The sequence below is a fragment of the Callionymus lyra genome, chromosome 9, assembly GCF_982586985.1.
Source record: "Callionymus lyra chromosome 9, fCalLyr1.hap1.1, whole genome shotgun sequence".
NCBI lineage: Eukaryota > Metazoa > Chordata > Actinopteri > Syngnathiformes > Callionymidae > Callionymus > Callionymus lyra.
This window is the reverse complement of record NC_141826.1, coordinates 12,757,278-12,781,999: the sequence shown is the minus strand read 5'-3', so window position 1 is coordinate 12,781,999 and position 24,722 is coordinate 12,757,278. Positions and strand designations below refer to the sequence as shown.

The following is a 24,722-nucleotide window of genomic DNA, read 5'->3' as shown; positions in this document are numbered from 1 at the left end:
TTAAATTAAACACTCAAAAAAATATTGAGCTGTAACAGCCAGGCTCTCTGAAGAATTCGCAGCTCAAGGGGTGTCCCAGATGTCGGGCGAGTACGGCGAGCGCAGGGTTCCTCCTCCATCGCTCTGTGGACGACACTGTTGCTCGTAGCTTCTGTCGTCCTCGGCCCAGCTGTGGTAGGCCAGGCTCACAGCCAGCACAAGGGCGCAGTGCACCTGCAGACAAAAGAAAAGCTACACAAAAAAAAAACATCGCACAAAACACACCTGATCCCACTTGTGCACGCTAAAGAAATGCTCCAGCCACTGCAACGAATCCAGAATATTGATTTTTATTATCAAATTGAACCCAGAGAATCTCCAAACAGCCAGATGCCATTTAAAGCTTTTAAAAAAAACAACGTACAAACATTTTTTTTTCCATATAAATTGTTGAGTATTAAGGTGTGTAATTTCCTCCGAGGTTTGCCGCAAAATGTTCCAATATGCTTGGGTGAGCATAAAAAAAACTTTGTGGAGATAATTAATCAACCTGACAGGTGTTATACATCCAAAGATGATATCTTAACAGCATGATTATTGCACAGATGGGTTCCTGGGGCAGGTCACAGGAAAAGGGCACAATTATCAGTCATTTTTATCTTGATGAAAATGTTAAGATTTTGCCTCCCTAAGGTTGTTTTCACGCCTTCAAATTCTAATTGAGGTTGAACATTCCAGATGTTTGACTTGGATGAATCAGGAAGTGTTACTTGCTTTTATTGAAAATCAATTTAACGCAATTTCAGTCTCACCAGGATATTGAACCGACTCATTTTGACTTCAACCCAGCGGGGACATGTCTCCTTGTCAAACAAGTATCCCCAATTTGAACAGAGAAGGCGAGGATCAAGTTGCGCAGCTAACTTTGCTCTCCAAAAATAACTAAACACAATGACAAGGTAAGAAACATACACACAACTGACCAATATCAGATGTTATAACAGCTTATTTCTTCGTCTAGGTGCCTTGAAAAAAAGCATTGAGTGACTACAATTCAGGTAAGATCCCCCTTTTTAAACTGTTTCAAAACTCTTAGCCTTGGCTCAAAATCAACATAGATTAATGTTCATGTTGACCTATAAAGATTTTTTTTAGTATTCAAGATAAGATAAGAGACATATTATGGATGTGAAGAAGTAAAAATGAAGAAATCTGTTGAATGAAGGAGGACAAACGGATAATTAAGATATTTTGAACCTCAAATCTTTTAAAAACGCAATATCAAATTCAGACTTCCTGCAAAATGCGTATACATTTTTTTGGCCTGCAACTTATTCTGCAAAAAAGATGTTGGCCCTGTTTGTAATTTACTTCGACACCCCTGTTTTAGCTTGCATTGTTTTAACCATTTACTTTCATCAAATTAAACTTTTGTCCAAATAAAAATAAAAAAAGGCAAAATCCAAGTAGCGCATGAATGCACCACTAGGATATGTAGTACTTATTCTACTTAAAATGTAACACAAAACAAACCAAAAACTAAATTGGTTTGTAAAAAAGCGACAACTGTACAACAATCATACCGTTTTCACACAAAAATAATCGAAAGCCTGTGTTGTTTAAGAAAGAATACTTTAAAAGCTCAATGAACTCGGAGAATATTTTGTTAATTATTAACAGGTAGTTCATAAGTTGACATCGTCAGTTCAATGTGTTATATAATAACTACAACAAAAAATTAATTTTGTGACCCATTACTTCAGACCGTTCTAGATCCAATCTTTGTAGGAATGTTATCTATGCAAATGTTTTTATAAAAAAAAAGGTTCTCCAGATTGGTGTCACCATTATGCGGCAAGGGTGACGATGGACAGAAGTTTCTCTCCTTTTGTCCCCCCCCCTTCAATGAGCTGTGACTTCTGGAGCAGCTGGCCCTGATTGGTCAGTTTGGAAAAGTGGCCTAGTGGGTATTGTTCGGGCTTTTCTGCTGCCCGTGAGAAAAGTCCTAAGGTCAATGAACAACTGTGAGTTTGTCACTGTGGCAACCAGATGTGGGGGGAAAGTTCTAAACTATCCTAGTCTGTGGCCACACATGGGTTATGACTTATTAGTAGCGTGTTAGATTTGTAAATTGGGTAAAACAAGAAAGACAAGTACAGCAGAAGAACATGAAGATTTGGAGAAAAAAACCCAAAACAACCCCAACAGTGTCTGATAGTGAAGAGAATAATTGTGGTCCCAGTTGATAGCAGAGCGAGGAGGATCTTAACACCGTGCACCCAGGCCCTTTCTCCCCAGATACCGCAGTGCTGCAAAGTTATAGGTGGTCGACACCGTGTAGGTCAGCTGGAAGGAAGACAACAGAAACATAAATGAGAAGAGATTCCTCTGGATGTTTAGACAATTCAAAAGCATTTTGTCTATTGCTTTCAAATTGAATCAAAGTTTCCATATTGGGTTTCACATATTTGAGGCCGGCAGCGAAAGGAATGAGAAACTGTTGGCGGACAAGCGGGTGTATGGATGCACATACTGATGCATGGTGGGACAGAAAGTCGTATAGACGGACAATTAGTCATATGGTAGGAAAAGTGGACGGACAAACGGTCATTTGGACAGACAGACATGCCAATGGACAGTCATTTGAACGTACAAACGGTCGTATGAATGGACAACCCGGCCTTTGGCTGGACATGCAGTCTCATGTACAATAGATCGAATGGACAGACAAACATTTTTTAAATAGGACAACAGGCGCATTGATAGATTGATAGAGAACTAGTGTGCGCATGGATGGATGAAGGTCATATGGAAGGACAAGTTGGAATGGACAGAAAAAAAAATTCAAGGAATGACAAAGGGGAGTATGGACGGACAAACGGGTCCACAGATGGATTTAGTCATTTGGACGGAAAAACCATCGTATGGAGGGACAAGTGGGCGAATTGGTGGACAAATGGATGTATGTAAAGGAAAAATGGTCAGATGGAAGGACAGGTGGGCTTATGGGAGGAGAAGAGTCGTAAAAAAAGTCGAGTAAATTTAAATTGGGAAATCAAACGTAAGGATGGACAAGATAATAAATGGATGAAAAGATATTGATGAACTGAGGGATGAGGTGAATAGGAGAATATAAAATGGAAATGTAGAGACGGAGAGAAGGACGAATGATTAGAATTTAAAATCTGATGGATGGACCAAAAATGCAAAAAAAAGAAATGGATAAAATAGGAAGAGATTAACAGGCAAAATGACTAGCGGAGAGCTAGATAGAAACATGGACATACAGACACGAGGACAATTGATGGATGGACAGAAAAACAAAAGACAGAAGAGGGTAATTTCCGACCCAGTGTACGATTTTGCCACGAATATATTTGATCAACTGTTAACTTCCTAAAAATATTTTTACCGTCTTGTCCTTCATGATTCATTAACCACATGACTTCCCCCCCCCCCCCACTTTCTATTCCAGTAATTTGCTAGAAAGACAGCAGGTCATGTCTGTCGCGCAGCCTTTTAGGAATTATTTGGCTAAACACGAGTCAAATCCAGTTAAATCATTAACGCCGTCTCCCGTGGATCGTCTTTCACATTAGAGTACGAACTAGATGACATGCAGCACCGTGGGCGTCAAATTTTCCGATTGCACATTCTGTCACTCCGTTCTGTTGCCGAGCTACCGTTTGACCTCTTTGGACTTTTGGGGCGTTTGATTTTCTGCCAATTGTGCTGTATTGTGCCAAAAAAGACGTTTTTTTTTTTTTTCCCAGTGATGAGAACAAGCTTGTTGGGGGGGGGATGATGCAGTCTGATGCAATTCATTCAAATCTCAAGCAATTAACCGCACACAAAGATTTTTCTCTTCAGCTAAAAATCGATGCTTTTTTCGCAAGCTTTAAAATCCTGTTTTCAAGGTACGCCTCATGTTCATAGAAGGAAGGTTTTGACTTGATCACGAAAACCCGGTTTAAGTAACATTCCGGTGCTGATTCTCAAATTGCATACTACTCTTAGTATACTAGAAGTTAGTATGCATCAGTTTAGTGTACGTACTAACTAGTACGCAAATTCTCCACAGATAGTATGTCTCAAATCGAACACTGCTGCTACACACTAACCGGGTGGTTAGTGTCCATCGAACCATGCTTAGTTCTGTGGGTGTGTTAGTACGCCAATTTAGTGTGCATGGCGCACTAAATTTCGCATACTAAGAATTGAGACGCACTAAAAATACTAACTTTGAGTACGCTAGTATGCGATTTGAGACACAGCACGGGGCTTTTCAAAATGATATAAATAAAGAATACAACGACGGGAATTCCAGTTTCTTCTTCTGGGAAGTCTTTCGAAACACACACACACACACACACACACACACACACACACACACACACACACACACACACACACACACACACACACACACACACACACACACACACACACACACACACACACACACACACACACACACACACACACACACACACACACACACACACACACACACACACATTACACGTTTGTGTAATCGCGGCATTTTTCTCATGGCCCCAGAAATTACAGCATCGTAATGTTTGTGTCAGCTGAGCGCGGGGAACCGAGGGCGACGGAACAAAAGTCATCAGTCTCAGAGGCCCAGAGATGCCTCGCCACCTACACTCGCCGTGTCACACGAGCGACTATTGTTACTCCCCGGGCGTGCCCGTGCAGCCAATCGTGGTGCCCCCCCCCCCCAAGCCGACGGATGATCACTCACCAGAGCCAAGAGAGTTACGCCAGCTCCCACAAAAGCTGCGATGTAGAGGTCGTAGGTCATTTGATACTGCGTGGAGAGGAAAGGATTTTGCTTTAGATGAAGTAATTTTTCTGATGTAGCTGGGAGTTACCTCTCTGGTCTTGCAGATGGTAGACAATGTTATACCGCAGGCTTTCCCGGGTACTGCATTCCATGGAAGTAGACCTGGTTCAAAAAAAGCGTAAAGGTCAGAAGAGTACATTTTGCTCAAAACGTCGGCCATCTTTTCCATCCCCTCCACGAACCTCTTCTTCTTTTACCCACATGCATTCTCCCTTATATTTCTTATCGATCTTTATCTTTCCTGGACTATTGCAACAGTTTATTTTCATGTCTTAACAAGAAGGACTGTCTCGCCTGCAGTTGATTCAAAACTCTGCAGCAATAATTATAACCCGCTCTAGTAGAAGAACTCACATTTCTCCGATCCTTAAAACTCTTCACTGGCTTCCAGTTTCTTTCAGGATCAACTTTAAAATTCTGGATCTATTCATGGTCAGACTCCTCCTTACATCAGTGATCTGATCCAACCTTACACCCCAGCTCGGGCTCTGAGGTCTGTGGATCAGAATCTACTGATGGTTCCTGAACACACTTCAGGACCAGAGGAGAGAAATCCTTCCAGGCTGTTGCTCCTAAGCTTTGGAACGATCTTCCTCTCTCTTTGCGCTTGATGGATCTACTGACTCCTTTAAGAAACATCTTAAGACATTTTTATTTGTGCAGGCTTTTCCTTGATTTTCTGGAACTCTTATTGTGTTATCAGTTTTATCTTGACCATTAAAGTATATACTTTATTGAATATTGTTTTGATTTTTTTAGCGCTTTGTGACCCTGGTCTGGAAAAGCGCTATACAAATAAAAATTACTTACTTACTAATCTAAGCTTTACATGGGTTTTTATTACATTTTTTTCTTGGAAAAATAAAATTTGTATCAAAAAATATCCGACTTCTGCCTGCATCATGTTCCGTCAGAATTATTTTGGGATATTATTGTGTGCATGAAGGGGTTTGGACGGCGAGTTTATATGCAAGCGGGAGCGGGTGTCTGCCTGCATCAGCTTTAGTGGTCTAAATAAACAGTGGCGGTCAACGTGTCCCCTGACTGGTCGTTATTTGTGTTGTCTGCCGGGTGTTGTTTTGGGCACTCGTGGCTATTAGAAGTTGAGGGCGAGGAAGGGTGGAATGAAAATATGGTGAAAATATGTCAACTAGGAAATGTATTAAAAAAAATCAGCATGAAAGGATAAGATAATTCATTGTGATATTGGATTTTAATTCAGGGCGTTTCCAGATAATTCATTTTTCCAAATAGAATTTTGCACATTTTTGGGGGGAATAGTCAATTTTCCAGTCTAAATTAGATTTTAAATACTATTTGGGTTAGTATGATAGGACACTTTAATAGCACGGACAAATTGCAAATAATAATAATAATAATAAGTGTTATTATAATATTCAATTTTAAGGTTGAATATATTTATATTGAATCATTTCATTGAATAATTTCTATATTGAAAGGTTTTTGTTTTTTATTAATGATGGAATGAAAAACAAAAATTATAATGTTATAAATGGATGACGAACATTTATTGACATAATATTATCAAAAAATTCAATATTTTTAAATTCATAGTTTTTTAAATTCAATAAAAAAAATTACATTTGGTATATTATTGCCAAAATTTGATATTATACTATTGAGTAAAGGTTAAGATGTAAATTAAGTTTAATTATGCCAGGAATGTACAAGTCAATCCCAAAGAGAAAATATATATATAATATATATATAATATACTTCCAAAACTGGAGTCTGACTCAATACTGTCTTTTGGTTCTTTGAGTCTCCATCTATCTTAGTCATTCCCATTTTATTCTTCCTTTTCCAAAAAACTCCCTACTAATTATTTTCCTCCAACATCAAATTGAGTTTTGACTTTATCACTTGTGTTGTCTCCGGGTCACGGTGACCCAAAGGCCGTAAACACACACGTTTGTGGTATCCCTTGTGTTGTCAACACGAGGGTTAAAGGTCACAATGTTAAGTTAACTTTGATTTTGAGCCATTCATTTGGCAGGCCACACAAAATGACCAGGTAGCACTTTCCCAGGTTTGGACATACGTAGACCATACTTTTATCAGATGTAAAACAAACAGAGAGACGTATCACCGTATTGTCTGGCGTCCACACACAGCTGGTTGATGCTCGCCGGCGTCTCCGTCAGAATGTCGATGGTGTGACACGTGGCGTCCATGTTGTAGAAAAAGTAGACGGGCAGCGCGGACAGGGCGAACATCAGCAGCCACAGCGTCGCCAGCACGTATGTCATGACGATAAACTGTGCCGAGAGGGACGCGCGAGAATCAGCATCATAACAGTAAGCCATCACACTTTAGGAATCTTAAGTGGGGTTTTATGTGCAGCGAGTCCTTAAGCAATTACAGCCACTTCATCTACGTGCTGTTGTTTGAAATTATGCTCCTCAGTGTGGTGATTCCTATCCCCTTTAATGCCTGAAATGTAGATCTTTGTCTGGCATATTTACCGCGGAGCTGAGACAACGGCCACACATGGTGCTCCTGAACTCTCCGAAGGTCTGTTTGACGGCACTGGAGGTGTAGAACCCCTCAGCCAGCAGCATGATGCAGTAGAGGAAGAAAAACGACGCCAAGCCGTAGATGAAATACTGGAAGTATAGTATGCTGGATGGAAAAATGACATTCGGTTATTACACCCGGATGGAACCATAGCATTTAACTAAACCGATAACTCACATGTAAGCCAGGTGGGTGTAGTCCTGCAGGTTACGCGCGAAATACAGCTCGATGAGCCTCTCCGTCTCGGTCAGGGCCTGGTGTCCACAACCGCAGAACAGGGCGATGCCGGTGAAGCAGAGCAAGGTGGCGATGAGGGAGCAGTACGGGACTCGACCCAGACAACGCTTGCAGCAGTCGTGGCAACCTGTCGGTCAGAGAATTCATCAATGTTTTTGATATGAAGGAGAACATCAGTCGTTTAAGCCAGAATAATTATTTAATCTTTGTTCTATTGATTATTAGGAAGGTAGATTTGTTTCTTCATTATTCAATTAAAAAAGTGACTTCAATCAAAATGATAAAACTTGACTAAAAAAATAAGACTCAAAGCGATTCTTTGCGATTTGAAGTCAAGCGACGGGAGACCACATTTCCCACGAGCACTTGCTAAACGTCGCAAAAGTTTGCCATGTCCCGATTGGCAGCAGTTGGACGAAATTTATGTTTCCAGACTTCCATTGGCTGAATGAAGGATGGATATCAATGAGGTAATGAATCAGATTGTGGATAATGAAATATGATATACCTTATGACGGCTTTGTAAAGAACATAACTTTTTTTTTGTATCGTAATTCGTGAATCGCACAAAACACCTCAAATCACGGTATATGAGTCATTCAACTAGTTTTAAGTTGATGTGTCATCAAAAGTTTTATGAAAGTATTTGTGTACAAAAATATTTAGGTACACAAACTACCCAGAGCTGCTTTAAAAAAAAAAAAAAAAAAAATAAGATACATTTTCTATTTCCATTTTTGAGGCTTCAGAAAACAACATTTTCAACATTTGGGCAACATTTATTTGGGTTCACATGGTTCGCCAGATATTGAAATTTGTTTTCTTTGACATTTCTCATTTTCAGAGAAGTTGGTTTTTGGACACAATTTTAACTTTTCGTAATGAAAATTGTTTTTATTTTCCTGGGTTTTTTTTTAGACTTCAGAAAACAACATTATCAACGTTTGGGCAACATTTTTTGGGGTCCACATGGTCCGCCACTTTGGTTTTTCGACATTATTTCTCATTTTCAGAGACGTTGATTTTTTGTGGGGGGGGTAAACCAGTTCATACAGTATTCAAACTACATGGTAGGCTTCGCGGTTAAAAGTTTATTTGAGTTATTTCGGATGCGTCTGGAAGATTCACCTATGAACTGTTAACCAATAATTCAGGGAAGAATACTTCGTCACTTGTAATTACTATAGTGTTTTTGCTAAAATATCTGATGCTATGCTAGTTAGCAACACAGCTAACACTTGTTAAAACAGTCTTGTAACATGTTTGTTCGTTCAATGAAAATACGGACAAACACTTCCAACGATAAAAGCACTTATTTATTACCGTTATGAGATACTCTTTCACTCGAGTGTTTACTTTAATAAGTGTAGTAGATGCTAAATAACTAGCTCTTGACTTGATTGCCAAGTCTACAGAAATACAAATTTCTCCCAGTCAGACTAAGAAATCTGAACTTTCAACTTGTTTTTTTGTGACCTTAGCTGTTGGTGGTCACTCATATTACCCACAATACACTGCATTATTCAACTCTCTAAATGTTTTTTCAATTACATTCCTTGCAAATGATTGTGATCTCCCAGAGAAGTCAACTATTCATACAAGACCACAACATGATGTTCTTCTTGATAAAATAATCAAAATATATAAATATTTAATGGCGCATATTCAGGGAGACAAAGTTCCTTTTGGACAGTCTTTCTCGAGCCAGAAGAATTTTCTTGCTAAATATGGAATTGAAAATGAATGAATAATATTAGCTGTGACTCGATTAAATATGAGCGATGGAAAACGGGAGATTTTTATCAGATGAATTAAACAATTTCTTGCTGTGAGTCGTGGCTGAATAGAAGCCAAAGGTCACGACCATAAGGAGGTGTCGCCCGCCATGACCCCTGACTCCAGTCTCACAGAGCTCCGCGGGAAGGGTGTGAGAAAGAAATGAGGGAGCAGCGTAAAGATGTGGAAGGAGGGCGAGCGAGGTCGGTGCTATTGTGACTTGCAGAGACAACGGTCTTTGTCCCGCTGCATCATGGGGGTACAAGAGCCGCCAATGTCAGCCCGGACAAAGGCCAGAGGCACCTCTTTGCCACGACCCGTGCGCACACTCATAGACTTGCCTTCTGAGCCGAGACAGTGGGACGAGACAGTGACAGTGGTGGGGATGGACGAGCGCACAATGTGACAGTGTGAACTCACTGGATGTGTTAGGACACACAGATCTGCACAGTGGCGGCAGACAGACTGTGTTTGTGCCAGTACAGTAGACACAGATGGTGAAAGTACCCGACTGATGGAATTATTGTCATGAATTAACAGCCAGCGATGCTGTTTGTTTAACTTTTGTTCAAGATTCTACAGTGTTTATTGTTATTGTAAAAAAAAGGAGACAATACATATACAGGAAATATTGAGAAAAATCCTAATTTTTATATATATATATATATATATATATATATATATATCGTTGATAACTTCTTCAGTCACAGAATACACCAAATACAAATGATTACACTGATTTAATACATTTCATTTACTATTTCACAACATTACCCTTGTTCAAACTGTAAATAAACCATTTAAACTATCAACTTTTTTGACTAAGTATTTGTTTTGTACAAGAGGGAAAGTCTGAGACTGGTTTATCTTGTGAGTGTTTTAGCTCATATAGGAAATATCCTTTTTTTTTTTAGAGAGAGAGAATGCACATTTTTATTGAAGATCCAAGTGAGAAAAAAAACGTGAAAACAACACAGAAAATATATGGATATGAATTTAAGAAACAAAATTGATGGATATATAAATATCGCTCGTCCAACTTTGCGGTAGTTTAAGACTGAATGCAATATAAAGTAGTTTACAAAAAGATGGGAACAGTGCAAATATGATAATAACAAGAATATAACACTATTTAAAATCTATGGGCGTTATTATAGCAGTTGGTCAAAACACTTTCATTTGGTTCAGAGCTAGCGCAATTTCCCGCCTATTTATGTAATGTAATATTAGCCTGTTTTTAAGGCAACGATAACAACACAAAAGTAACTTCTGTTACTGTGTTTAAATTGCATTTAAAATAAAAGTCTAAACAATGTCATTTTCTGGACTCTTTACTCAAGAAACAGCCATACTGTTTAAGTGTTCTGGTTTAGGAGCCTCCTTTTTCATTCAAACATCTTTTATCTACCTTAAACCCTCTGTGTCCTACAGTTGGGATATGACTGAGATTTGTGTTTGTCTTGTGTGGCAGGCCAGCAGTTTATGGGATGCTCAAGACGCTCAAGAAACTGTACTAGAATAATGGTATTAAAATAAGGGTGAGGTTATGGTGTGTACACTTGTTCTTAGAGGGAGGAAGTTAGAGTGCAGGATAATGTCCCTTGGGGCCACATGGAGCCTTTCAACCCGAATTTATCAGTCAGAGTGAAAATATACAAATCATGCAGAAATATCTCTTAGTACAAGACCCTGTTTATGTCGTTATATAATCTTATTCTGTACTTTTTTATAAGACAGTAACTATAGACAGTATATAACATGTGAAGCCATTTGTTTGATCACTTTAACTATATATATATATATATATATATATATATATATATATAGTTAGTTAGTTAGTTAGTTAGTTAGTTAGTTAGTTAGTTAGTTAGTTAGTTAGTTAGTTAGTTAGTTAGTTATAAACCCTGAAAAGGTGAACGACCAACAGCTAATATTTCAACTTATATCTAAATTAAAATGTGCTCTCAAAAAAACTTAGAACGGTAATTTTCTCATATTAAGCATATTTTCCCATATAAGCTTGATGTGATGAGAAATAAAACATTCCATTCCTTTCTTAAACAGACTTAGAATTTGTACAAAACTATCAGCGGTACTTGGTGAAATTATTTGTGGTTTCAATGGTTTATTTAAAGTTCGGACCACAATAATGTTAATAATAATAATGTAAAATTAACATTTTTATTTCACCTTATATTCCTTTATTAAGTATATCTTTGTGTAGTAGAGATTCCATATATAGTAGACAAGTGTCGTATAAATGTATTTATATTCACTTCTTGATACTATAATATCGTGTCCTCTACTTTTTTTAAAATTTTATTTCCGTTACTAACTGAATAATACTTGATTCAGTCAAACTATTCCTAATCAAAGTTATATTAAAACATTTCGTAGCGATTATTTAATGTGTTAAAAATATATATATTTTTTCTCCTTTAGAAACTACAGTCGCACCTGCTTCTAATCGTGACGTCACTCTCGCGTAACGAACCAGTTGCCGCGACTGGTGAGAAAGAAAAAAAAAAGAAAAGTTGGGGACCATTTATTTTATTTTTTATATACAAAATGCAAACCAAGGCCACTTTTATTTCCAAAAGTGAGAACGATGGCGAGAGAAACCAAAAGCGACAAGTGCTGCAGTGGCTTCTGGAGCGTGAAATAAATCTCATGATATCCGCAGAAGCATCAGCCGGTGAGTGGCGACCTCTGCTCCCACAAAACACTTCAAAACTTCTCATAATCCACTCGCATTAAATACCAACAACAACAACAAAAAAAATCAGATTACATGACGGAGTTTCTTACCCATGTCTGGAGGGAAGCGGAGTTGTTTCTGCCAGACGCTGCGATGACGAGATGACGCGGATGGAAAAGGCTCCTCGCACTTTTCTCGAGGCCCCCAAACAAAGAACAGAATCCGCGGCTCACAAGAGATCTTCGAGGAAAACAATGACGCTTTCAATGGACTTCTAGGCGGAGGATAATGAAGAGAGCGAGATTCTTCTGAGACGTCACGGATCGTGGCACAGCACGACTGTTTGTTTTAAAATGTGTTTGTTCACCTCGGGAATAATGTTCTCCTCTCTTGAGCCAGCAACGACCGAGATCTAAAAAAAAAAAAAGCCTCAAACGGAATTTATTTGTGTTATTTTATTATTTTTTTATAACTAGATCTCAACAATATTTAGTCTGAATTGGCTGAACGTTGTTCTTACTAAAAGTCAATATTAACTCTAGTAAATAACATTTCAGGGACAAAAGTTTTCATTGTTCTTATACAAGTAACACTAAATGTTGTCAAACCATTATAAAAAAAATATTATAATTAATAATTTGGTCAAACTTGAGGTCCGGGCCAGTTATTTTGTTAAAACTCAATTGAACTTTGAAGACATGGGAATAAACGTTTGGACTTTGAACAAGCATTAGCACAAGAATATAAAGAATAAAAATATTTGACAAGAAGTGAAAAGGGATCCACTTGAAAAAAACAATTTCTAAAGAGTTGTGGGGGGTTTTCTGTTCCGGTGAACCGACCCCCTCCCCAGTCTTGTACGTCGGGGTGGACAATGAAGGACAGACACATGTGCTGTGTCTCAAATCGCATACTAGCGTAATCAAAGTTAGTATTTTAGTGTGTAAGTGCGTCTCAATTCTTAGTATGAGAAATTTAGTGCGCCATGCACACTTAATTGGCGTACTAAAACGCCCACAAAACTGAGTATGGTTCGATGGACACTAACCACCCTAAACGGCCGCCATCTTAGTGACGTTTTAAACGGAAGTTACATAAGTTACTTACTTACAGGTGCATTTTCCGCAGAAGTAGAAGGATGACACGTCTTCGGTGCTGATACCAGCTTAAATATCTTGCGAATATTTCGATTCTCATATTTTTTTCTTAATTTCTTTTTCCAAAGTTTCAAAACGTGCTGCCAGCAGGTGGCGATAGCGTTCAAACAGCTGGTTGCAACCATCGTTAAAAAGAAGAAGAAGCTGTCACGTCATTTCCTGTTAGTGTGTAGCAGCAGTGTTTGATTTGAGACATACTATCTGTTGAGAATTTGCGCACTAGTTAGTACGTACACTATCCTGATGCATACTAACTTCTAGTATACTAAGAGAAGTATGCGATTTGAGACACAGCAATGGATGAGTTTAAGAGAAGATTGCTCGGTTAGTGAAATATGCAAAAGTCAGAGACAAACTTCCATGAATGCCAGAATGCATGTAGGATTGGTCAGTGATTCTTAACACTTGTCTTCTAAGATGGCCGTCGCACGTGAGGGTCCCTAAAATTCACCAAAGTTTGTTGTCTTCTACAGAGAATCTGTTCCCAAGCGACTTGCTGGGCTGTTGCTTTATCTGACCTGAGGCCTGTGAATTTGAGTTGTTGCAATGAATCGATTTTAATGCAAGGCAAGGATTATTAAACATGAATTAAATATGAAAGATTATCAGTAAATCAAGTGACTATTTGAAATGTGTGTTAAATCTAGATGGTAAGTTTCCATGCGGCCCACAGCCTTCGTTATAAACTGTATTGAACCCGATTACACACAAATACACAATGTTCTAAAATGAAACTTTTTTTTAAAGATCACAACCGAACAAGCTTTTTTATGAGAAGCTCTTAGAGTTAAAAATCGAAGCCACTTGTTGTTGATGCTATTTCTCAATACTGAAAAGTTTTCAAGGTTTCAATTTTGTGTTGTACTGTGATCAAGGTATATTTGTTTTGTATTTTGAACTTCTGGTATGAGATGTGACTTTTAACATTTGGCCACTCTTCCAATGAAGCCCTTTTTGATTGGACAAACCCTGGTTTAGATTTGAAGTATAAAACAAATGAAGAACAGGATTGAGACGACGGCGTCCAAATCCTAAAAAAGTAGGAAACATTGCTCTTGTGAGCTTAAAAGTTAAATCATATTCTATTTATTCAGAAGCCTTGCATGAAGGTAGACCAGGCAAAGCATTCCAATCATGGCATCGTTTCAGCCCAATATAAATGAACATTATACAAATATTTTTTAACCTGAAAGGGACTTCCCTGGAATGAAACCCACAGTTTAAATAACAGTATATGAGCGAAGAGAAGAGCGATAGTCCTTTAGAAGAACATCTTTTTAACAGGCAGAAACCCTCGAGCAGAACCAGACTCGGGAGAGAAAGGTGTTAATGGGGAGGGACAATAGTTACTTATAACGTTAGAAATGTTATCTAAAACACAATATAAATGAGTGTTAGTAATTGACTTGACAATTCAATTATGTCTTTTTATTAAATTGGAACCATACACAATATTTCAGAATTTCAGCTTCTTTTGTTTATTGTAAGGAGCTTCAAAGGGACTTCAACAATTTTTATAAAAACACAAATCGTGTCGTTCAAGATCGATATTGTTCTTTTTTTTTGATCATCATATAATTTCATACATGTTTGTTGGCATGAGTATTCTAATGTGTGTGTATTTCTGTGTGTATTGACTTGCATTTAGTGATTCATATCTGACTTGCAGAGGCAGTTGAATAATTTAAGTCCAGACTATTTTAGGAATCCAGCAAGTTACAGGTTCCAAAGATCACTAGAAGGTGAATAATCAGAAGTGTCCAATATCAAGCTTTTTTTTTCTTGGAAACCAAAATATGTTTAATACATTTCTTTATGGTGATGAAATGATGGAGTCTATTTTGTATTTTTTTGGAATGTTTTCTATGACTCTGGTGGCGCATAATGTCTTCTTCTTCCATAGGTTTATTTCCCATGTGGCTCCGTAAGTGTCCAGTAGGTGGCAGCTTTTACCTGCTGCAGCGTCTGGTAAAGTGTTGCTTATAAAAATCATCAAACTGGTTCATTAAAAATCACATATTAATTAAACATGCAGCAGCAGATATTTCCTTAGCTTTTAATTTCCTATATTGGACAGATGTTAACAATGCACTTAATGAATAATATATATATATATTGTATTTAATGGTTGAACATTTCATATTTTAATTGTTGGAAGATTTGACCTCCAATCTACCTAAAACAATAAAAAACACATTTTAAAATTATTCAACAGGTATTTTTAATCTACAATTATAGAAGTATAATTTAATATACGTACAATATTGTGGATATTTAATTATTTTTAAAAGCCATATTGATAATCTGAAGTAAATCTTTTAGATATAATTTAGAATTATACTTTATATAAATATACATGTTAAAACGAAAGAAAATATTAGAAAATACATAAATCTTTTTCCAACTGTACTTTAACATTTGTTTGAATTGGTGATGCTTATTTATTAACGTAGTCGCTATCTCAATTAACATTGACAGTGCAGTTGACATAAATATTGTTTATCAAACGGCTCAGTTAATTCTTAATGGCATAAAAAATTGCTATAAAATGCTTAATAAATGTATAACCAAGTTGTTCAAGAGGATTATAAACACCTTCTGTTACTGGTTGCCTCTTTAAAAAAGATTATAATTTTCTACTTGCTGAGTCTTTTAATCCTCCATATTTTCATAACTACTTGCTCTAAGGCTTATTATTTATTTTTGAGCTGCTGGTTCAGAAACCCCCAGAGAGACTCGGCTGCTGTTGCACAGGCTTTTGCTCTCTTATATTCAGGCTGTTGTACATTCATTTACTGGCCCATATGTTGACACTCGGCAACAACAGGTGATTCCTCTGTTCGGCGTCGACATTAAAACTGTACGATTGTACAGATTTTTGATGTTTGATTCTTGACGCGTCACTCTGCAACATTTGATACCAGCTTCAATGTCAGAGCGACTCCAAAAGAGCCAATTTCCTTTTAAAGAATTGAAACACTTCATGCTGACATGAAAAAATAACATGCTTGAGTTTTTGTGAATTTTTTTTTGTTGTTTTTTTTCTCCAAATGAAGTACAGTAGGCCTGTCGACGGCTGTGATCCTGCACCGTGGGTGAGGAGTGGAGTATCAGGTGACAGGTGTGAGGCAAGCGACTCGAGAGAATGGCGTGCCTCTCCCTTCTTCATCGCTGAACGCCTATTCAGGTACTCTCATCGCCCTCTCGACCAAAGAAACATCAAGCCCTTCTTTTGAAGCTCCAAATACTGCCTTTCATTCAAAGTTGGAAATCTGAGAAAGGAGCAATCAACTAAGTAGGCCATTACCTCTCCTTGCTGCAGGGTCCGGCCCGTATTGTGTCCCTAAATGCCGTTGTCTTCATCTTTCAAGCCACACTTTTCCCTTCGGGGGCACATTTATCTGCTGTTGACTTTAAAATAAATGTTATTATAATCTTGAGCGTTTATAGATGCTGCCAATTTTCCATGTTGAACGCCTCCATTCTTTGCAAATCTTAACAGCTTTTGAAACTACCTTGAATGAAAAATTTAATAAAACAAGAATAATTTTAATTATTAACAAAAGAGGGATTAATACAATTGTTTTTATTAAATCCGTTCGAAACAAAAGCTGAGAGTTTTACAAAAAACCCATCTTGAATGAGGTGTACCTTTTTAGTTTTAATAATAGAATGCATTTTCAGAAATTGCAGGTATTTAAACGCATAAAATGTCAATAGTTAAACATCACGAGTCGACATATAATGCAAATGTATGTTTTTCTATAAATAACGAATCGAAAAAGGAAAAAAACGACATGGAGCATTGAGGCATATGACACAAGGGAATGTTCAACTGATACATGGGAATGTAATAGAAAAACAGGATTTTAATTATCCTCCATAAATGTTTTATTTACCTCTGCCAAGGAGATATGTATGTTCTGTTCTGTTTGCCTGTGTGTGAGTTATCGAAAAAACGTATTTAAAAGATGTTTGTTGTATTCTGTTGTTCTGTCTGGATTTAGGAATATTTTGAGGGAATCGTCACTCACTTGTATGGCTTCTAACCGGTGCTTCTTTCGAGAACTAGCAAAAAACATAAGTTGACTTTATAAAATACAGAGTACATTAAACTAGTACATGTAAGAAGATCAACTTTCATGTGAAGGTTTTATTATTCGTTCCACAGATTTGTTGCTACACGTTTCCTATCGGTGGTTCTGAAACTGCACTTTATTTCTGCCTCTTCAGTCACCGTTACATTTGTCTTTGATCCTCAGTGGAATCTTATTCTCCTCAACGTTACAACTCTTGTTCTGGTTTCTTCTGTGCTTCAGATAAACGACTGTGGTCAACAGCAGCAGGAAAATGGAAACCACCATCATGCCGACGGCAACTTTAAGAGTCTGCTCCGCAGTCCTGCCGGTGACGCCCTCGCAGATCTGGGACCGTGACGGCTTTTGATACACCAGGTCAGGTGGTCCGGTCCATGTGGGTGCGCGGTCCAGCTGGCAGGGTCCTGCACTCTCGTTGACCAACAGATTGACCCACACAGTGGCGTGAAGAGGTGCCGGTTTACCCCGATCGCTGACGATGACCAACAAGTGGTGCATCCCGAAGTCCTTCACCAACAACGGCTGGGCTAAAGTGATATTCCCTGATTTTGGGTCAACGTGGAATGGGTTCCTTCTCTGAACAGGATCGTAAGTTAAAAGTGTATATGTGATCTCTGAATTAAGACCTGAATCTTCATCGGTGGCGTGTATCTTTGTCAGCGTGGTGCCTTTGGGGGTCGCTGGAGAGACCGCCAGGCAGGTGAAATTACTGTCCGGAAACACCACTTTGGGTCTGTTATCATTGATGTCCTCCACAAAAATAGTTACCTTAGCAGTAGAAGTCAAAGAAATGGGGCGACCGTAATCTCTGGCCAGCAGATGGAGCTCATAGTGGTCGCTGGCTTCCCTGTCTAAAGACGTTGTGGTGCGCAGCGTCCTCTGGAGGTTATCCACAACAAACGGGCCACTCTGGTTAGCCACATGAATCTCAATGTCCCCGTTCAACCCTTCGTCCGGATCCGTCACCCCGACTTTCCCCACCTGCGCAAACTGGGGTACGTTCTCCGAGATGAAGAAGATAAAATGTTGGCTTAGAAAAACCGGCGGGTTGTCATTTAGGTCCAGAACGTGGACGGATATTGTGGCGGACGACTCCAGTTTAGGGGTCCCACCATCCGTGGCGTACACGATGAGCTCGTACGAGTCCTGCCGCTCCCGGTCCAGCGAGGTCGACGCAGTCAGGACGCCGGTGGTCGGGTCGACACTAAATACGGTCGTTTCTTGCAGTCTGTAGGAAACTCTGCCATTGTTTCCGCTATCTGCATCCGAAGCGGAGACTTTTATCAGCTCCGTCGCCGGCTGGTTGTTTTCTTCCACCTCCAGCTGGTAGTGAGACTGTAGGAAGCGCGGAACATTATCATTGACATCCGACACCAGCACATTGATCACATGGAGCGCAGACTCGGTGTTGGATCCTTTTGCCACCACCGAGATATGATGTTTGCGTTCCCTCTCGAAGTCGAGCGGCTTTGATGTGGAAAGCAGATATTTGCCGTTCTGCAGGCTCAGACTGAAGGGTACACGGCCTCGGATGGCAAGTGACGAGCCTTTCAACCTGCCGTCGCCCTCCAGTTCCAAAACGGCGACGACAGTCGGGGCTTGGTTTTCCGGTATAACTAGGGTTTGGCCTCGATGCTCTGCGATGAACCCGATTTTTAACCTCGGCTCTTCCTCATTCTTCGCTTTAGGGAGCACGTGGACGACGACTTGGGTGTCATCTGGGGGGCACAGGGGACCACTGGCCAACACTTTTAACACAATCTCCCCATCGGAGTCGTCAAAGTTTCCCTTCAGTCTGATTTGTCCAGTTTGCCTGTCGATGCTGAAGAGTCTTTTCGCTGGTTCTGACATTGGACTTTGAAAGGAGTAAACGATGGCGGCATTCGGGCCCGAATCTGGATCGGTAGCTTCGACCTGAGCGACCACTGCGTTCCTCGACGAGTCTCTTGATACATTAACTCCGCGAGGGCTGTCTGAGGTAAAGCTGGGACAGTTGTCGTTAGCATCCATCACGGCGACTATTAGAGTCGCTGTAGCGCTTAATGCTTCCGAGCCGCCGTCGCTGACCACGAGTGCCATTCGATACTCATCCCGCGTCTCCCTGTCCAGAGCCGCTCGAACAACGACTGTAATAAAATACTCTTCGTCCATCGTTAAGCTGAAAACGTCGCCGGTAGATTCCAGGCGGTAGTGCAGCTCGCCGTTACGACCGGAATCTCTGTCATGAGCCTGAACATCTAGAAACAAACTGGTCCCTAATGCAACATCTTCAGACACATTCAGGTGGATTTGATTGTTTTCAAAATGAGGTCTATTGTCGTTTATGTCTTCGATGATCACAGGGAACTGTATGAGGTCCTTAGAGGGCCCCACGATGGCATTGTGCAGAAGAATGCATTCTTCGGCTTTTGTGTCCTCCGGGCAGAGCGACTCCCGATCCATGTTTCGCTCGGTCGTGTAGAAATTCCCCGTGTTTTTGTCCATCCACAGGTAGTCCTGGTTCAGCAGTTGGTACGGAGGTGGGAAGTGTCGACCCAACGATCCGGCCAAAGTGCCAGGTTCCTGCTCCTCTTTGACGGAGAACCACAGAGATCCGTAAACCGCCAGCCTCAGTTGGACCACAAGCAGCAGGTTCTGAAGGAGGGAATGGAAGAAAACACCAGAGGTAACACGGTAAACTCATATTGTCTTTTGATACACTTTGTAGTGGAATTTTTTTCCCAGGTAGCAAGTAGGATTAATCATCACGCCTGAACGAGCGCCTTTGAAAGAAGATTGTGGATGAAAGGAAATATGATGCTTCCATTTATCTGCAATCAATTATTCTCATCTACCTGAACACGGACCACTGGGGAATTTTCCGATGTTCAGCTTAGAACATACTTTGATGTCTTTAATCTGGAGGAGATTTGTTATGCTTAGCTCGGATGTAAAAAACCTGTCACTATGAAACGAATGTATTTATTGTACGTTCAGCAATTTTCCTTAAGTTGTCAAACGTTCAACAAGGAGACCAAAAAAAAAAACAACAGACTTCATAACTGAGAGACGAGTTGACTAGAACACAATCGGGGAAAGTCATCGGGTCACACATGAAATTGCCTTCGAAGGCGCTACAAAGTACAGACACCCAGCTGAAGAAATATACTTTTGGTGTCAGATGGATAAAGCGTTTCTTTGTATTTCTCTTGACTTACTGACCTGGAGTGCTCGAGCTCTGTTCATATTCTCCGGCGTCCCATGGCCTGTGCTCCCCACACACACACACACACCTCCTTGCACACCTTCCCTGCAGCAAATGAGGTCCGAGGACCGAAGCCGGCAACCTAAATCCACACCGCTGAAGGCATAATTCATCACATGATCCTCCCACCTGCCTGTCTCGCCCCGACACAGGAGGAGTTGTCGGAATAACAGGTGGACCTGCATGATTAAAGAATGACTAAGCATATGGTCCGTGTTTTGTACACATTTGCCTCTAAACGATCCGGGACAGGATTAATGCGTCAATGTCAAAAGTGCTTACAACGTTAATTTGTTTCTACACCTGTAAGCTGTTTTACTTTAATGATTAATGGGATAACAGCCTCTCAATTCATCTCCTATCACAGTCCATCTCTTCAGAAAGCAACCGCGGTCTCGAGAAAAACGACCGTGGTAAACGAAATTCTTCTGATCGTCCGAACGCTGCTCGAGAATCGACGCGGGATTAAGGAGCAGTTCCATGTCCGTGACACGACGCCTTCGCTGCCAGTAAGTCAACTATGACTTGGCCCTGCCTTACACGGAACCATGACGGTTTCATTTGCAAATAAAACAACCTCTCAGAAGTGGAGCCGGATCCGAATGGCTCCCGCAGAGAGAATTCTTTGAGTAAACTGTAAGCTGTGCTGTTCCCATGTTTGCTGGATGAACTTGCGTCTCAGGGTTTTTTAAAAAAAAAAATTTTAAAACCCCATCTCTGTCCAATCCTTTAGTTTACAAGAGGTCTTTAACTTTTAATAATTTTTACACGTTTTCGGTATATAATTTGAATCTTTAACATTTTAAAGGTATATATTATTCATGGGGTGTAAAGAAGTATCAGTATTATCCCATACACAAGAGGGAGAACCTTACAATTGACGAAATATATATATATATATATATATATATATATATATATATATGCTGCTCTTTCTGTGCTTTGACTATTTTCATTAAATCTTATACAAGTTCTTAAAGTTATGTTACTATAATCTTGCTTTTTGGATGATACTTTAGTTAACTAACAGTTCTTGAGTATCTGAACCGTTTAAAGTCTGAATAAACGGACTTGGATCAGATCTTTTTCTGACTAATTAATAAAAGATTATTTTCGTGTAGAGGAATGTTTAACAACCTCTGCCTGCATTCAGGTTAATATATATCTAAAAAAAAAAAAATTGAAAACTTTATAGATGTCATTAAAAATACAGTTTTTGAAAGCTTTGTAATTTATAATGTACATTTTAAAGCTATAATTATTGTATTTGTTTTTCAAAAGTGTATGTATTTTTAATTATTTCATTTGTTGTTACAAAAGCCTATGTATTTTGTCATTTTTAAATCGTAATTATTTATTAATTCTTTAGAAAATAATCATTCTTTGATATGTTATTACACTATACAGGTAACGCATGTACACCTGAAGAAGTATTAGTATTATCCCATACACCAGAGGGAGAACCTTACAATTGACGAAAGAAGCTGGAATGATCCTTGTTTACAGTTTGTTTCCGCACAACCTTTCTAAAACCAATTTCAACACTTTGCTGCCATATTTTCAAAACTCTTCACATCAAAGGCACAGTTTGCCTGCTCAGCCTGTTTGGACTAAAACAATTGAAACATTTCGTGTCGGTTTGACACAAAACCTCATACAGTGGATACATTTCTAAAATGATTTAGCTTATTATAAGACTTGTATAAGATGAAACAATGTTCCAATGCAACAAAAAAACAAACCCTGACATGCCTGTGAGAGGTTGAAAGAAATGACATTACAAGTGAATAGAAAAACAATACCTGCGGTTGCTGTTAATCCACATGGTGCTAATGTTTTTCATGACTGAGTTGTTTGACTGATTGAAGGTCTCTGATGGAGGAAAATGTGTTTGTTCCGTTGATCTGGTGTGTAGTGTTTGTGTTTTCTTGCTTTTTGAAAACTAGCTTTCGAGCAGTGGTCCCCAACCCCTGGTTCGGGGGCTGGTAAAAGCGCTATACAAGTACAAATTACTTACTTACTACTTGAATGCTACTGCCCCCTGCTGTCTGCCGAGCTCATTGATACCAACCGTATTTAAAATCATAAAAAAATGCAGTGCTTTAAATAGATGACAAAATCGCAACATTACATTCTGTGATCTTATTTATTTATAAATCCAAACCTACAAAAACAAACGCTTGAGTAACAGAATGTTTGTTTTTAAATGTTTGTGTGTTGTTACTTCATTTAATGTTGTAGTAATCTTTCTGGTTTTTATAATGATTTTTTTTTTTTACCAGGCCGAACAGGAAATTATTAAATGTGTATTATTGATTATTAAGTGAAATTAGCATGTGGCTCTTGACTCATCAAGACGCTTATTTATGTCAAGTTTATTTAAAAAATCAAGAACATAAGGAAGAATAAGTGAAACACAAACTTTATGTGATTTATTTTTGGCTGTTTTTATGTGAAGGTTTGGTCTATGACTATAATACAGGTCTGTGGTACAAAAAACTTGGGGGGACCCCTGAGTTAAAGCATGACGTTAGCTGATTTGCTAGTTTTTTGTGCTGTTGGTTTTGTATCGATGATTGTGTTCTGGCAAATAAAAATAAATAAAAAATGTATATTTTAAACTTGGTCACTCTGTGTACCCCTATTTTATTTACCTGACCTGAACATATTTTAACTAATATTTCAGGAAATGTTGTTGATGGGGAGGGTTGAAGTTAAAATAAGAAGATTTTGCTCATCTGTGTTCTGAAGTGAAGCTGTCAATAATCCTGACTGATGAATCCGATTGAATAATTTCAGAGTGTAGACCAATCAGAATCATTTGTCTCGATCAAGTCTCAGTCAAATGTCAATTATGGCATTTGGTTTAGAGAGTAAATTGACAAATCAAAGTTTGGTTCTAAAACTGGTTCTGGAACCCACATACTTCCTGATCCATCTAGTTTGAGCTAGTGTAGCTGACGACGTGTCTATAGCTTGGGGGCATCGCATTTTTCATGCTGACCTTTTGCTAAATAATTACAAATAAATGAAATTGAACTAAAATGTGGAAAGACATTTGAAGGCAGAAATCTCTCGTGTCATCAATGTTGCAGGCGAAACTCTCGGATGTTTTTCTGCATGAATTTAATTCGACTTGAACTATTAATGATCTCAATTTGTCTGAAAGGAATGTTGAGCAAGTTTCTTGCAGTTAGAGTTTTATTGATGTTTGTGATCAGTGGAGAAACATGAGCTCCACTGATTTCGGCAAAACAAACTTCTAAAAGAGAATTAATTGGACATTTATTTATATTTATGACAACCAGATATTTATTAACTCGGCCAATGATTGTTTGGATCATAAACGGGTTTCGAGGAATTTTCAGGATAAGATGTTGTTTTTTCCTAAATGCCACCTGGACCCTCAATGCTTTTGAAGTATTTTTCGTTCTTTCTCTCTTGAGATCGAGGTGCAACATGAATGACACTTCCTCTTAAGACGTTTTATTTGTGCAGGCTTTTCCTTGATTTTCTGGAACTCCTGTGTTATCATAGGTCAGTGTTATCTTGACCTTTTAAAGTATATACTTTATTGAATATTGTTTTGATTTTTTAAGCGCTTTGTGACCCTGGTCTGGAAAAGTGCTATATTAATACAAATTACTTACTAACTTACTTACTACTGCCCCCTGCTGTCTGCCGAGCTCATTGACACCAACCGTATTTAAAATCATAAAAAATGCAGCGTTTTAAATAGATGACAAAATCGCAACATTACATTCTGTGATCTTATTTACAAATCCAAACCAACAAAAAAACCCGCTTGGCTAACAGAATGTTTGTTTTTAAATGTTTGTGTGTTGTTAATTCATTTAATGTTGGAGTAATCTTTCTGTTTTTCATAATGATTTATTCCTATAACATGGTGAACATTCTGTTTTAGCTTCGTTTAGTTTAGTCCCAGAGAAATTAAAATAATTAAAAGTACTTAAAACTGCTTATGTTGCGCAACAATATATAAATATATCTCATGTGTGTGAGAAAGAATAACCCTTAAGACCTGAATCCGCTGAAAAGTTTGCTAAGTTTTATTTATTCATTTCCTCGCAAAGTAGTTTTATTATTATGTAATAAATATGGATGGAGTCAA

The 24,722-nt window shown here is 38.7% G+C and overlaps 2 protein-coding genes across 3 annotated transcripts; both read right to left on the bottom strand.

Annotated features, from left to right (window-relative positions):
• Nucleotides 1-340: 340 nt before the first annotated feature.
• On the bottom strand, nt 341-12,370 carry plp1a (proteolipid protein 1a). Its single transcript, XM_087798708.1, has 7 exons — nt 12,203-12,370; nt 7,559-7,745; nt 7,330-7,486; nt 6,954-7,122; nt 4,872-4,945; nt 4,742-4,807; nt 341-2,325 (listed from the first exon to the last, which is right to left on the bottom strand). The coding sequence occupies exons 1-7, from the start codon at nt 12,204-12,206 to the stop codon at nt 2,245-2,247; spliced, it is 738 nt and encodes a 245-aa protein (XP_087654834.1). The 5' UTR covers nt 12,207-12,370; the 3' UTR covers nt 341-2,244.
• A 4,460-nt stretch (nt 12,371-16,830) lies between these two features.
• Nucleotides 16,831-22,533, bottom strand: pcdh20l (protocadherin 20-like). Of its 2 annotated transcripts, none has more exons than XM_087799301.1 (2): nt 22,393-22,533; nt 16,831-19,980 (listed from the first exon to the last, which is right to left on the bottom strand). In XM_087799301.1, exon 2 carries the CDS (start codon nt 19,828-19,830, stop codon nt 17,479-17,481), a length of 2,352 nt encoding a protein of 783 aa, XP_087655427.1. In that variant the 5' UTR covers nt 19,831-19,980; nt 22,393-22,533; the 3' UTR covers nt 16,831-17,478. The 2 variants fall into 2 exon arrangements, with proteins under 2 accessions (XP_087655427.1, XP_087655426.1); XM_087799300.1 differs by lacking the exon at nt 22,393-22,533 and adding an exon at nt 20,548-20,972.
• Nucleotides 22,534-24,722: the final 2,189 nt, after the last annotated feature.